The sequence below is a fragment of the Stomoxys calcitrans genome, chromosome 3 (assembly GCF_963082655.1).
Source record: "Stomoxys calcitrans chromosome 3, idStoCalc2.1, whole genome shotgun sequence".
NCBI classification, from domain to species: domain Eukaryota; kingdom Metazoa; phylum Arthropoda; class Insecta; order Diptera; family Muscidae; genus Stomoxys; species Stomoxys calcitrans.
Window position 1 is genome coordinate 195,410,622 of NC_081554.1, and position 14,638 is coordinate 195,425,259.

The 14,638-nt window shown below is 40.7% G+C and overlaps 3 protein-coding genes across 3 annotated transcripts; 1 reads left to right on the top strand and 2 right to left on the bottom strand.

Annotated features, from left to right (window-relative positions):
* Positions 1-1,253: 1,253 nt before the first annotated feature.
* On the bottom strand, positions 1,254-5,230 carry LOC106084891 (eukaryotic translation elongation factor 2). Its single transcript, XM_013248878.2, has 6 exons — positions 5,124-5,230; positions 4,615-4,728; positions 4,430-4,530; positions 3,828-4,355; positions 2,774-3,470; positions 1,254-2,578 (listed from the first exon to the last, which is right to left on the bottom strand). The coding sequence occupies exons 1-6, from the start codon at positions 5,124-5,126 to the stop codon at positions 1,487-1,489; spliced, it is 2,535 nt and encodes an 844-aa protein (XP_013104332.1). The 5' UTR covers positions 5,127-5,230; the 3' UTR covers positions 1,254-1,486.
* A 1,893-nt stretch (positions 5,231-7,123) lies between these two features.
* LOC106088841 (E3 ubiquitin-protein ligase Hakai) lies at positions 7,124-8,773 on the top strand. Its single transcript, XM_013254923.2, has 2 exons — positions 7,124-7,624; positions 7,691-8,773. Exons 1-2 carry the CDS (start codon positions 7,249-7,251, stop codon positions 8,578-8,580), a joined length of 1,266 nt encoding a protein of 421 aa, XP_013110377.2. The 5' UTR covers positions 7,124-7,248; the 3' UTR covers positions 8,581-8,773.
* A 740-nt stretch (positions 8,774-9,513) lies between these two features.
* LOC106088074 (transmembrane protein 115) lies at positions 9,514-11,438 on the bottom strand. The gene is made up of 2 exons (XM_013253767.2): positions 10,383-11,438; positions 9,514-10,325 (listed from the first exon to the last, which is right to left on the bottom strand). The coding sequence occupies exons 1-2, from the start codon at positions 11,270-11,272 to the stop codon at positions 9,830-9,832; spliced, it is 1,386 nt and encodes a 461-aa protein (XP_013109221.1). The 5' UTR covers positions 11,273-11,438; the 3' UTR covers positions 9,514-9,829.
* Positions 11,439-14,638: the final 3,200 nt, after the last annotated feature.

Consider the following 14,638-nt stretch of genomic DNA (forward strand, 5'->3'; position numbering starts at 1 on the left):
TACAGGCTTAGGTGTATGTCCATAATGGCATGGGCGGATTAATACCTGCACCCTCTTTTCAACCTAACCTAACCTACAATAATAACGGGCATAATAATTAACAAAAACAAATTTGTGGATCTTTTCCTCTTTTTTGACGTCGAAGACAAACTTGCAGAAATTTTGGAATATTGTCATTGATGAATAGATGAGGGATTCTGTCAGCTATATATTCATTGATGACAGGTGCATTCAACATGTCAAGCATGATTTTTGCGACAACTATTTTTATTGCAATTTCAGTAATAGGAAAATTTCACTAACAAATTGTATAGGCTGTCGACTATATGTCTTCCAAGATATAACAAGGTCATGCAATCCCATGGCAGCCGGTTGTACGTACCGGATTGATACCATGGAGTACTTCATCGGCAAGGGCTGCCGCCTCAGTGTATAATACACTGCTACAACAACAACAACAACAACAACAACAACAACTATATGTCTTCCAAGATATAACAAGGTCATGCACTCATGTTGACGATACGGCCTGCTAGGTAGAAAAGATTCGTTCAAATATATGTACATATGTAGGTTTGTTAATAGTTATGGGATGTAATCCTAATAGTAGTTATTGGTTTTTAAATAATTTAAAAAAATATTTCATGTATTTAAAACTGATTTTATGTCATCGCGTGGATATATTTCTGGCGGCAACATATCTATTTAAATGCCCGGAGAAAACTAAAAAATCTAACTGCAGAATGTCTATAGACCGCACCAATTTAAACGAACAGAATCTTGGAGCTACATTTGAATACGATAGCCCGATCAGAATAATCTCGGAATTGAGCTTTAGTCGGACTGCACTCGTTGTCGGCCTCAGAAAAAATTTTCAGCGGTGGTTTTCCCCTCCTCATGCTGGCAACATTTGTGAGGTACTATGCCACGTAAAACTTCTCTCCAAAGAGGCGTCGCACTGCGGCACGCCGTCCGGACTCGGCTATAAAAAGGAGGCCCCTTATCATTGAGCTTAAACTTTAATCGGACTGCACTCAATGATATGTGAGAAGTTTTCCCCTGTTCCTTAGTGGAATATTCATGGGCAAAATTTGCATTTACCACTGCCTACAAAACTTTTTCGGTAATCCTGCCAGAATTCAAACTTGATCGCTTGATTCCATTGCGCTGGAGAGGAGTATACGTATAAATCTAACCCCCAGTTAATGAAACCATAAGTTTTTACCAGTTTCCTTTTGTTTTGTTCATTAGAGTATGGTAATATTATCTGTAATTTATTATTATTTTGTGTTTCTTCTCTATAATTTCATGTTCTCTTAAAACGTGTTGTATGTAATACGCATGTGCTATTTTTGAAGATAGAAGCTTTGTTGTAGGTGTGCTGTTCTCTGGGATCCATGATCCGACAATCAGCAGCAACAAGAGCAATAAATTCTCATAGGTGTTATTGTTATTGTTGGTTGGGCGATGATGCGCTTTAAGATGTTTATAATTTGTCAAGGTATTGGGAAAGATCGGGGAGACCATCCTTGAGACCTTTACGTTTACGGGTGTCTTGGACAATGTGGTATGGTTTGCTGCCGAGTTCACATGGATCACCGGGCAACACTTGCCAATGATCGAACACACATTGAGGGAAAGCTTGACCACCGGTGTTGGAACGCAAATCGGCGGTGAAACCGAAGGATTCGTTTACGGGCAAGTAGGCCTTAACGACGAACATGGGAGTACCAACAACTTGGGATTCCTCAAAGACATGGCCACGACGTCTGTTCAACACACCGTAGATACCACCAACAGCAACTTCGGGACACTGGATTTCACACAAGTAGACGGGTTCCATCAAACGTGGGGAGGCAGTAATGGCCGAGGCGTACAGACAACGACGAGTGGTTGGAATGATTTGACCACCACCACGATGGATGGCGTCAGCGTGCAAAGTCACATCATAAATGTTGAAACGAACACCACGCATGTTTTCATCGGCCAAGATACCTTCCTTTGTGGCCCATTGGAAACCAGCAACAACCGAGTCCTTGATTTCATTCAAGTATTGCACGGATTTGGTGCAATCCAAAATGAAGTTGGGACCAGTGCCGTCAGGGCCGAAGCACCAGATCTTACGGGCTTCAGTTACATCGTAATCGTATTTCTCAGCCAAATAACGAGCACGGATTTTGAAATCGTCCTTGGAGCTGACATCGCCGTTATCAATATCTTCGGGCAAACCATCGGGCATAGGTGTGGCCTTCATCACCAAACGGTTGTGCTTGTTGGGAGACTTGGAGAGGCACATTTGGTTGGATTCTTCGAAAACGGTTTCACGGTACGATACAACAGGGTCGGACTTCTTCAAAGGAATGCAAGCGTGATCTTCTTCCAAATCCTTCAAGCAAATTTCCAAATGCAATTCACCGGCACCAGCAATGATGTGTTCGCCGGATTCTTCAATGATACATTGTACCATAGGATCGGATTTGGCCAAACGTTTAAGACCTTCCACCAATTTGGGCAAATCAGCGGGGTTCTTGGGCTCAACAGCAACACGCACGACAGGAGACACGGAGAACTTCATAACCTAAAAGAAAAATAAAAAAACAACAATTTGTCAATGAAATGAATTGAAATAAAAATAAAATTTTCAAACATTAAAGATAAAAATTCAGTTAACATTTTTCGTTCATTGGTGTTTTCCGTACAGGTCTGTGTTAAAACTCATCACAAAAATCGTATTACGAAAAAAGTTAATGCCCAGCGATGACGCCTAACTTACCTTCATGTTGTGGGCATCCTTGAAGGTGGTAATGGTACCAGTCTTAACCAAGAACTGATCAACACCGACCAAACCGCAAATGTTACCAGAGGGCACATCTTCGATGGCTTCAACATAACGACCCATCATCAAAATTGTACGTTGGATGGCCTTTTCGTACAAATCTTCCTTCTTGCCGGGAACATAGTTGGGGCCCATGATACGGCATTTTTGGCCAGTAGCGACCTTGCCAGAGAAGACACGACCGAAAGCATAGAAACGGCCCTTGTCGGAGGTGGGTACCATCTTGGAGATGTACATCATCAAAGGACCATCGGGATCGCAGTTCTTAACAGCGACGGCAGCTTCATCGTCATGGGGACCCTCGTACAACATTTCCATACGGTATTTCTGGGCTACAACGGGAGATGGCAAATGGATGGCAATCATCTGAAGCAAAGCTTCACCGGCAGGCAACCAGGTACGCATAACGACCTTCAACAAAGCCTTGCCATCCTTATCCTTATCTTCATGCTTCAAAGTAACACCAATCTTGTCCAACAAAGTGGGAATTTCTTCCTTCTTGTAGTTCATGATAGCATCGAACACCTTATAGATGGGATCCAGGATGTACATGCAGAAGGAGCGCTTGTTGTCGGCTTCCTTTTGCTTTTGCCATTTCTTGGTCTTGGCGTTAAAGAAGTTCTCACCCCAAAGTCTGTTTTAAGAGCAGATGACAAAAAAACAACAATTAGACAAGGAATTTTGAAGGATATTTGGATACGACAATCATGGCATTTGACATTTGTCATATCGATTCTTCAGCATAAACGGATTTGACATAAGGAAAGAGGTCACCACTCAGCGTTATGAAACCAATATTTCGAAAGGGATATCCTTTGCCATTGACGAGAACAGCAAAAGACCTCTCCTTCTAGTTTATCTACTTTTATATGCACTTGTTATTCAGTCTTTAAGCGAAGAAATCCAAGAAACTTGGAAAGCTTCCCTTTGTGAATAACACGAATTGTGCTAAAAGCATAAGCAAAGATTTTTTTGAGAAAATTTTACTAACCTGTTCATTAGCTTGACAACATCAATCTTGAATTTCTCGGCGTACATTTCGGAGAATTGTTTAAGGGTAAAGGCCCAACCGTGCAAGCCAGATCCGAAACCGACGGATCCCTTGGAGGGGTCGACGCGTACTTCTCCCATGGGACCACTATCGTCGTTATAGGTGGCAATAATGACGTTCACGTTTTCAACAATACGTTGGAAGGTTTGGTACAATTCTTCGGCTTCCAATTGCAATTCCAACAAAGCACGGTCCATCTTGTTCATGAACAAGATAGGCTTGATACGCTCAGCAATGGCTTGACGCAACACAGTTTCGGTTTGGACACACACACCAGAGACACAATCGACGACAACCAAGGCACCGTCAGTAACACGAAGAGCAGCAGTGACTTCAGATGAGAAATCGACGTGACCGGGTGAATCGATCAAGTTGATCAAGAAACCCTTGCTGTCCTTCTCACGTAAATCGGGATTGGTAATGAAAACCACATCCTTATCTTCGACTTCGAAGTACATAGAAATGGCACTAAACATAAACAAAAACATGATTACTTTGAGGTTATGTTCAACTGGTCGCAAATGAGTATCTAATGTGCTTACGTTGACTTGATGGTAATGCAACGTTCCTGTTCATCTTTACGGGTATCGGTAAAACGAGTTTCACCAGCCTTGGCACCGGCAATAATACCAGCCTTTGACACCTATATGGGGCGCATAAAATATTTCACAAAAAAAATTATTTCATCAGTAGCTGGGCGTGGCGTCACCATCATCGTCATACTTACCAAGGAATCGGTCAAGGTGGATTTACCATGATCGACGTGAGCAATGACAGACATGTTACGGATATTCCGCTTCTTGTCCATCAAAGCACGGATTTCATCGACGGTGAAGTTGACCTATGAACCATAAGAAAAATAAATTTAAAGTCTTTGTTGCACTTGGCACCACCATCTTCATCATCATCTATTTCACAACGAAAAGAAAAATTCCAAACGAATTCCGAGGCCAAATCTCAATTTTCCCCGATGTGGAAGCATTCCACGTCATTTCGTTTTTTCTTCGTTGCGACTGCAACAGACGAAGCCATGACAAACGAAGGCTTTGTTATGCACCGTCCGTCACACACGTTCATCTATATTATATACTGACATCATCATCATAGGAATTTCACAACTTTTTTTTCCAAAATTTGCTTGATATTTTTCACATCACTCTAAAATATTTGTTTAGTCGGACAATTCGTGGAGTTTTTCTTTGGATTTCAATGGTTTTATTATGCAAAATCACATACCATTTTGGATGTTTAAAGATTAAAGATTTTAAGATTTTTCCTGATCAACTTTAAAAAACACCACACGCCTGCAATGAGACGTTGCGAGAAAAAGAAAGTAGGGATCAGAGAACGAAGCCGCCTCAATTTCAGACGGCGGCACGCCGCCGCCATCTTTTTTACTTCACCCGCGGCGCTACCGTTTTCATAGGCTCATGCGGCTTGAATTGAGACGCCGATCACATCAAAAAACATCGGCCAAGATATATTCATTTGCAGGTAGGAGCATTTCACAATTATAGAAGGTAGCGTCACTTGTCCAACAACAACCAAATCAACGATACTACCAAGATATATCAATTTACAGGTAGAGGCAGTTGCACAACAACAAAATATTGAGTGCACTATCTGTAAAAATCAGTGATGAGTGTAACCCTGATTTTGTGTAAGTTACTAGCATGACATAATTACCAAGTAGTGTACCGTAAACAGCTGAGTACAATTTTTTCTCGCGAAGTGCACTATCTGTCAACGAGTTTTGGTTGTGTGCGTGTATTATAGTTAAGAACCACAAAACACACAAACGACGAAAAATGGCGCGAACTAGTTACATACATAAAATCAGAGTTGCACTAATCATTGATTTTGACAGATAGTGCACTCAATATTTTGTTGTTGGGCAACTGCCTCTACCTGTATATTAATATATCTAGGGTTATTGACCGATTTGGACCGTACTTGGCACAGTTGTTAGAAGTCATAACAGAACTCTACATGCAACATTTCAGCCAAATCGGAAAAAAATTGCGGTTTCTAAGGGCTGAAGAAGACAAATCGGGCGATCGGTTTATATGGGGGCTATATAAGGTTATAGACCGTTTTGAACCGCACTTGGTACAGTTATTGGAAGTCTTTACAGAACACAATCCGCAAAATGTGAGCGAAATCGGACAAAAACTACGGCTTCCAGGGGCTCAAGAAGTCAAATCGGTAGATTGGTTTATATTGTAGACCGATTTAGACCGTACTTGGCACAGTTGTTGGAAGTAATAACAGAACACTACGTGCAAAATTGCAGCCAACTCAGACGAAATTGCGGTGTATGCTACTAGTTCGCGCCATTTTTCGTTGTTTGTTGTATTATGATTCTTAACTATGTATAATACACACACACACAACCAAAACTCGTTGGCAGATAGTGTACTCAGCGAGAAAAAATTGTACTCAGCTATTTACTTGGTAATTATGTCAGGGCAGCGTTCCGCCTGAAAATCTGAACGGAATAATTAGCTATTACACGGCATGTAGATGTCTCATGACATGTCACATTTTGTATTCACATGTAATTGAAAATTTTTGTCAAAATTGTCAATTTACATTCGATTCATCGTTTTTGATACCACACCTGTATGTTATTTTCGTATGACATAACCTAAAAATTTGAGCAAAAGCTGATTTTTTTATGAGTAATAATTGTTAAAGTTGTGATGAAGCTGGTTTAATAATAAATTTGTTAAAACAGTTTAATTTGGGGTTGCTTTATTTGACTGACAACAAAAACAGCTGATTTCTTTATGTGTTTGTCAGAAGGAATAGAGCACGCTCTAATCGAAAAAATTCATGTGATATTTTGAAAAGTAATTTTCATATATTAGTTTCGTTTGTATCACACGGCATGTACAACTCTACATTTGCTAAATTTAACATGTCATAAGACAATTACACGCCGTGTAATAGAGCCTTTAATCGGCATGTATTCTCATATGTATTGTACGAAATCTGTCTCAAATCTAGATTTGCTCCAAGTGTAAACATGGTTGGAAAGCTATGTACGCTTTGTCGGTCTTTCGCTGACTAGCATTCCAATTAAATAAAAGCGTAAAGCTATGTACGCTACGTCAGTTTAATAGGCAGTTCAGCCATGGACATCATTTAACAATTCGTTTGACAGACATTGGCGTTGTTACTTCCAATTGAAGAGGTCCTACAGACGCGATGAAGGCATCAGTTCTAAGTGCATGAATGGAAAGAAAACTAAGCTGCTAATAACCTAATTTGAATGTTAATGTTGCTGAATATTGCATCCAAGTATACGTCAAACGAAATATTGTAAAATTGTTCTATTTATTGCAACATAAGCTCGAACATGGACGGTGAGGAAAGTGTTAGCAAAAGAGCTAGGGGTCGAGGACGGGGTGCCTCTAGGGCTCGTGGACGAGGTCGTGGTAGAGGCCGTGGCAGAGGAAAAAAAGCCGTTGTTGTTGTAACCAGTGATGAGGAAATTTCATTGGATCAGTCAATTGATGCCGGTCCAGGTAATGTCATGGAAGATGGTGATATCTCAACTGGTAGTGGAAACATAACGCTAGAAGCCACAGAAGATGTAGTCATGAACGACTTGCAAAAGAATGAGACAGAAGGTACCGCGTCTTCAACAATGCAAGATGTCAATCCAGTTCTTGTTCCTGCTACACCAATTGATACACAAACTCAGCCAGGCAATAACATGGTGCCCCAAACAAGTATGTATATCAACTAGGTGGAATTTTGTAGAAAGATGTGTTCCAATTGACATGACCTTTTTTTAGTCGACATGGAGGCGGATATATCACAGTTGGAAGCTCCAACTTTCACCACAATCAGTAGGGGACCTCCAGAACCAATGCTGCGTTTGAAATGGAATCATAAAGTCAATCTAATTGGTGAAAAGGTTTTAAATCCCATGATACACATTTGTGACCAATGCGATAAGCCCATTCTGCATTATGGTCGCATGATACCTTGTAAGCATGTATTTTGCCTTAAATGTGCACGAACGGAGCCAGTTAAAGTATGTCCCCGGTGTAACGATAAAGTTGTACGCGTTGAGCAATCAGGTCTGGGTACTGTATTTATGTGTACCCACAGCGGCAGTAGGTATGGCAATACTGGATGCAGGAGGACCTATTTGTCTCAAAGAGATTTGCAAGCACACATCAACCACCGGCATATATCGCAACCGCCACCCCCACCACCAGCACCGGTACCTCCCCCAGAGAACAAACTTGAGCTAGGTCCACAACGAAAATTGTCCGAATCGTCTTCGAGCTTGACCACCATTCAACCACCTCGAACATCAATACGCTCAAGCAGCAGTATTGGCACCATTAATCCCCCTGGCACCGTCCCACCCAGTAATGTTCATTCCTCACTCACACAAGCCAACTTGGCCAGAATTAATAATGCAAACGCTCAAGAATGTCATCAAGGCAAGGTGGCCATTCACCAATCCCTTAAGAAAGCCCCTCCCACACCGGGCCATCATCAGCCAACAGAGTCCGTTGCCGATGCTTCGTACTACAGTAATGTATTAAACTCCTTCGGTAGTTCTAGCTCAGGAAATGTTGTACCTCCATCTGGCAGCAATCCTGCATACGAGTCCTCGTCTGTTGGGCAAACGAATTCATCCGCTTGGCAGCAGCAACAGTACTATAGGTGAGACTGGAGCAAGGGCATAAGGCCAATTGTACGGCCTTAACCGCGTTTCCGACAAATTAATTCATAAACTAAAATTTTGCAAAAGAACAATTTTGTTTAAAATTTCCCACAGGTTTAAATTAACAAAAATCAAATTAAATGCTAAATATAAATTAGAAATAAAAACATCTTATCTAAAATTGGGGCTTTACATACGTATAAAGTAATAATAAAGGCATGTTGGGACGCGCTAAACTTTTCTATAACTTAACATCTTCTAAGAAAGTGGAACTTTTTCCTGCAAAATAAAATTATATATATATGGTTCAGTGTTCCTTGCCAGTGGAAACGATATACATTTATGAGAAAGGAAACTTACATGTGGAAGTAGAGATTTTAGTCAAGGTCCTATAGGTGAACAAGTTCCCGATCGCAGCGGAAACGTGGTCGGTTATTTCGCCTTACCATATCGAGCATCATAGGCACTTATTATTAAAGCAAAAGCGTGTTGTTTGCTTGAATGGTATAAAATGGGCTAAGTAAGGGGATCCACCTAAGATGTTAGTAAAGTCTTTATCTTCACGTAGTAGGCAATAAGGTCTGACACTCTTCACCATATTTTTTAAGTATGTGTGGTGTTGTCTCACCCCATAGTGTATATAAAATGTTGGATAAAGTGAAAGTTACTAGACCCTGCCTATGAATGTTCCTGCGTTGATATCAGTACCTGGATCCAGTTGCAGTGAGAGAATCTTTTCGTTCCCTGTAGAATCAGAGATTTTAGAATGAGCGCATTAGACCGAGGCTCTTGGAAATCCATTCTACGTTCGGCTAGTGGAGCAAATGTTCTGTCATAGCCAATTAAAGTCCTAGCCTCACTTAGCAATTGTCATGGGGAAGGGTAATAAAATAGGTACGAAAAGTTCATAGTGCATTTTTAAATTAGATCACATCATTTCCTAAAGCATTTATTGCATTTTAATATTTTATTAAACATACATAAATTACATACAAAAGAGAAACAGGATATAACATAGCGGGAAGGAAGTAAATAACTCTTATTCCTTTAAAATAAGTAAAGAAACGTATGGAAATGTACCAACTATACTTCAAATAATGCTAGATTTTTTATACAGGATTCTCATAAAAAAAAATAAAATAAAAACAAATCTTTACTGCTAAGCACGTTCGCAGCAGCCGCATCGTCGTCGTCGAGTTTTAATTTAGCTGATAATAATGCTACTATTTCTATACTACAACATATTAACATATTACTGTGTCTCGGTATCCATATCGATGAGTAATGCTTTATCACGACTTTCGACAAATTCGCTGGGGACTATGGCAGAATTATCTGCTGGTATCGATTTAGGAGGCGGCGCGGGCATTGGAATGGCAATCGGGCTCATTGTACTAATCATTCGCGGTTCTGACCGTGCCGTTGTTATTGGCTGAGAAGCGGATGCCGAGTGGGCCAAAAATGGAGGAGTCTGTATTTCGGCATGACCACCACTGGCGTGACTATGGCCCGAATGTTGACCGTGGTGATGTTGCCCATGAGATCCATGCTGATGTCCATGTGGTCCATGTTGGTGACCATGCTGATGACTATGTCCATGGTGACCGTGGTGATGTTTATGTTGCTGATGCTGATTATGGCCGTGGCCACTGCTTCCGGCCACGGTGGGAAATGATTTTGGTAGTTGTGTATGTTTTGTAGTTTCCGTAGATTTCAAGCGTTCGCTTAATGCTTTAAGGGCAATTTGTCTGTAAGAGTAAGATAAAGAAATAATTTCATCCCATTGTATATAAATCCTAGCTTACCTCCTCCTTTCGATATCGTGAGGATCTACTCCGGGCATTGAAATCGATACAGATGTTAAACTGGCAGCTGAGGCAACTCTTGGGGGTGCCGGAGGTCGCACCACACCCATCTTTAGAAAACATCTGTAAATTGGATTAACAAGAAGATGTATCACTGGTTGCATCATATTTGGAAAGAAACTGGCAAATGTGAAACTCTCCGAACTGTCTCCACGACCATTGGGATGATGTTGATAAAAGCGCAAATATACCCACGACACAAGAAGACCAGAGGCGAACATCGCCGGGTAAGTACCATCTAATAATTTTACAGCCCAAAATATAATTGACAGCACCAACACAGTCAAGGGTACATTGCGGTTTGTCAGTTTTCCCCAGCGTGTCTTCAATATCAAGTGGTCTGGCATTATTTGTCTCACCGCCACACAGATTCCTGCGACATAGCCCGCAAGTCCATGGATGTGCACATCAAATAATATTTGAGGATTCTTGGTGATCATGTAGTAGAATAAATAGTATATGGTTGTCAATATGGACACTCCAAAGTTGCTCAATGCAAAAAATTTGAACATCTCCATTTGACCCCACAAAGGTTCAATCATTTTACCACAAAGGCCCACTGTCACTACATCCACAAGCACTTCCCACCAATGCAATTCGATGAAGCAAAATGTAAATGCCGTCCATATCCAAAATTCTGCGTTGGGAAGAATATACCCTGGAGTTACTGTTAGAAATAATACTGCCGTTTCGCTGAAGGACAATAAATAACCACAAAAGGTCACCAGGCATATAAATGTGATCACCGGCGATGTATTGTGGAGTAGAGCCTGTGTCTGAGTCCTTAAATAGGGCCAATTCCTATTTAATATATGTGTCGTGGCCGACATCGCTGTTACGTTATAACTATATGCTCCCACTCTATGTGCGATTGATTTTCCCTCTTTTCACAACTCGTCCATACAGATGATAGTTTTTGAAAATGGAAAATATCTTTAGTTTTGGGTTCTTATTCGTGGACACTGAATTCTGAATTGGACCAAGTCAACTCAGGGATCTAACTAATCGATTATTTGATTTTTTAAGTGACAAATCGAGTTATCGATTATTATATCCACTCATCGCTTTGCAAACCTATTATTCGATTGCGATGCAAACTCTCCCAAAAAAGGGTTATTTTTTAAGTTATTCGGGTTGGCACAAATAAATTTGTGTGTGTGTGTATACGTGTGCGTGTATGAGCAGAGAATATGCGAGAAAGAAGATAACAGCAAACAGAAGGTTAAAAAAAACCTCACATCTAATATCGTCAAAGCTGGCCGTCTATTAACAGCTGTTCGCGTGAGACCACCTTGTTAAATCCGGGTTTAAGGCTCTCGTCAGCTTATTTTATAAAAGGAAAACAGCAGCAGTAGAAAATCTTAAACCCAGCCGAAGGCCGTCTAACCTGTACAACTTAAGAAGGCAAAGAGAACTTTATTAAAATGCTCTTGACAAACTACTGCTGGTTAATTAGTTGAATTATCCCACAAATGAAAGCTTAGAGGAGTAATCTGAAGTAAATTACGATATTTTATAAAGGAAAATATTGACAAATTATACGAACAAAGCTATGCCAATGGCATCACCAGCACCACCTATGATCGAAGACTTTCTAATGGAAAAAACTCCTGGACGATGTTTTCGAAATAATTTATAAATTTTTTCGAAAAGACTCCGTAGCTATTTCCAGTAAAAAATATATGTAAAAAATCTTTGCAATTGTAGTCGCATTAGCGGTATCGAGTGGAGAGTTTCAGTGAGAGGTCGGATGGCACTGACTCTTGCTTAAGTACAGAGTGAATGTGATTTTTATGATTTTCAACAACTGTGTTAAGTATGGATGAAATCGGTCCATAACCTGATATAGTTGTCATATAAAACGATCTGGGGTCTTGATTTCTTGAGCCTCCAGAGGGCGCAATTCCTATCCGATTTGTCTGAAATTTTGCACGACGAGTTTCGTTATGATTTCCAACAACTGCAAAGTATGGTTCCAATCGGTCCATAACCTTATATAGCTGTCATTTAAATCGATCTTGAATCTTGACTTCTTGAGCCACTGGAGGACGCAATTCTTATCCGATTTGGCTGAAATGTTGCATGAGGTGTTTTGTTATGATTTCCAACAACTGTGTCGAGTACGGGTGAAATCGATGCATAACCTGATATAGCTGTCATATAATCCGATCTGGGATCTTGAATTCTTGAGCCTCTATAGGGCGCAATTATTATCTGATTTGGGTGAAATGTACAACGGCTTCTCCCATAACCTTCAACATACGTGTCAAATAAGGTCTGAATCGGTCTGTAGACTAATACAGTAGGGCACATTGCCTGGTCTCCGGTCCTCTATTGCTCTGAAGACTTATGATAGGTTATTGACTCCTTAAGGGACGTCGGATTCTATGCATCTTTATCGACAAAAGAGGGTTTTTGTTGTTGTAGTTTGTCGTGTTCTATCTTTCGTCTGCTTGATTCTGTTGAGTGTCAAGATCCGCGACTAAGATGGGGTGCGTCCACAGGGATATGGATCTGAGTCGAGTGGGTCTGGCTGGACAGTTAAATAGGTGACGTGACGTCCTTGCTCTGTAGGAGTTGAGGCGGCTGCATCTGCCGGATCGGAATTGAGCCAGAACTACTCTGGTTTGCCGGGGGATGTCAATTTCTTCAGGTGCAATGGGAGGCGGTCGCTCTCCAATGACTACATTCACCAGGTAGCCATTTACCGCATCTGCTACCGTGTCTGCATGAATGTGCTGAACCTCACACTCTAGATCATGTAGATGTACCTTAGGGCTTCTGGGCGGTGGATATCTATCCACAAGATGAGGATGAGGATGGTCTTTGTGATAACATCCCAAAAGTTATTGCTTTGACAGCATGTAGTTGTGTCTTCGCACTGGTAGGATCTTTGTCTCCTGATGGAGGTGGTCCACATGAGAACTGAGGAAACAGCCCGTCGCACTTCGGAGCGGCATTCGTACAGATCTGAATAATATTCCACTGCGTGTCATAAAGTTGACGAAACCACACTGGCGCTGCATAACTTACCACAGACCCTATTGCTTGCCTTACTTACCACAGGCCAATTGCTTTGTACGTGGTCCACAAGGTTTCTTTGTCTGCACCCCAAGTGCTGGCAGCAAGTGACTTGAGGACCTTGTTTCTACTTTTGACTTTATCGCAAATTGCTGCGGCATGTGGGGAGAATGTGTAAGAGCTGTTAAATGTGACTCCAAGTATTTTGGGACACTTGATGGTTGGAATCATTTCTCCTCACGCATATTTGTAGTGAACAATGTGGCTGAAGATTTGGTGACAGATATCTTGCAGCGAAATATAAGGTAAGTTCGTTCAGGTAGATGTTCAACCTATCGCAGATGTCAACAATGAGTGGGGGCCTGATGCCATGATCGTACAATCGTCCGCATATGAAACGATCTCTATGCCGTCCTCAAATAATTTGGCATGGTTGATCGTGTCGAATGCGATGGACAGGTCCAGTGCCACGAGGACCGTCGCATCACATGGGCTGATTAAAGCCACGGCAAATGTGTGCGGTTGTTGTTGCGCTATGCAGTCTTCGAAATCCATGTTGATGCTCGCCGAATGGAGCCCTTAGTAATTTTTTGTTGTTACTTAGTCTACAATAATAAGAGTGTTTTTTTTACAGAATTTTTACACTTTTTTTTTATTTTATTTTCATAAGTTATTGTTACAATTTTAGAGTTGCTTCTTTGTGAATTGAGTTTTTCTCATTAACTTTAATAATTTCATAATCATTTTATGTCTGTAAATAAACTAAATTTTCGTTCTTAATACTATCTCCAAAAATACTCGGCATTCTTCCTTTCTGAAATGAAAACATTAAAATTAAAGGTAACCAAACCAGAGGCAGTCTTAAAAGTCCGGAAGAAAGTGGAGCAATTTTAGAAATACTATCAAAGACAAACTAAAGTCAATAAGTCTCGTTTGTTGTATTCAGTATGATGTACCTATGGTAAAAAATTATTAAAGCACATTAAACTAAGAATTGGGTTTGGAAAATCAACATATCTAAAAGTATACGAAACGAATTCTTGTGTTTATGGAAGGAAGAAGGAGGATGTCTCTTATTTTCAATAGTATAAAAATTATTACTAAAAAGGTGGAATTTTCTTTCTCTCTGTCTGTTAAAAGGTGTTTTGTTTCGTTTCGCGTTTGAGGTGATAGGG

Coding starts and splice junctions, on each gene's coding strand:
- LOC106084891 (XM_013248878.2), bottom strand. Junction 4,531..4,614: donor CCACCTTGACCGATTCCTTG/GTAAGTATGACG, acceptor CGCCCCATATAG/GTGTCAAAGGCTGGTATTAT. Junction 3,471..3,827: donor GTTGTCAAGCTAATGAACAG/GTTAGTAAAATT, acceptor CTCTTAAAACAG/ACTTTGGGGTGAGAACTTCT.
- LOC106088841 (XM_013254923.2), top strand. CDS start 7,249: ATGGACGGTGAGGAAAGTGTTAGCAAAAGAGCTAGGGGTCGAGGACGG. Junction 7,625..7,690: donor TAACATGGTGCCCCAAACAA/GTATGTATATCA, acceptor ACCTTTTTTTAG/TCGACATGGAGGCGGATATA.
- LOC106088074 (XM_013253767.2), bottom strand. CDS start 11,272: ATGTCGGCCACGACACATATATTAAATAGGAATTGGCCCTATTTAAGG. Junction 10,326..10,382: donor CACGATATCGAAAGGAGGAG/GTAAGCTAGGAT, acceptor TTACTCTTACAG/ACAAATTGCCCTTAAAGCAT.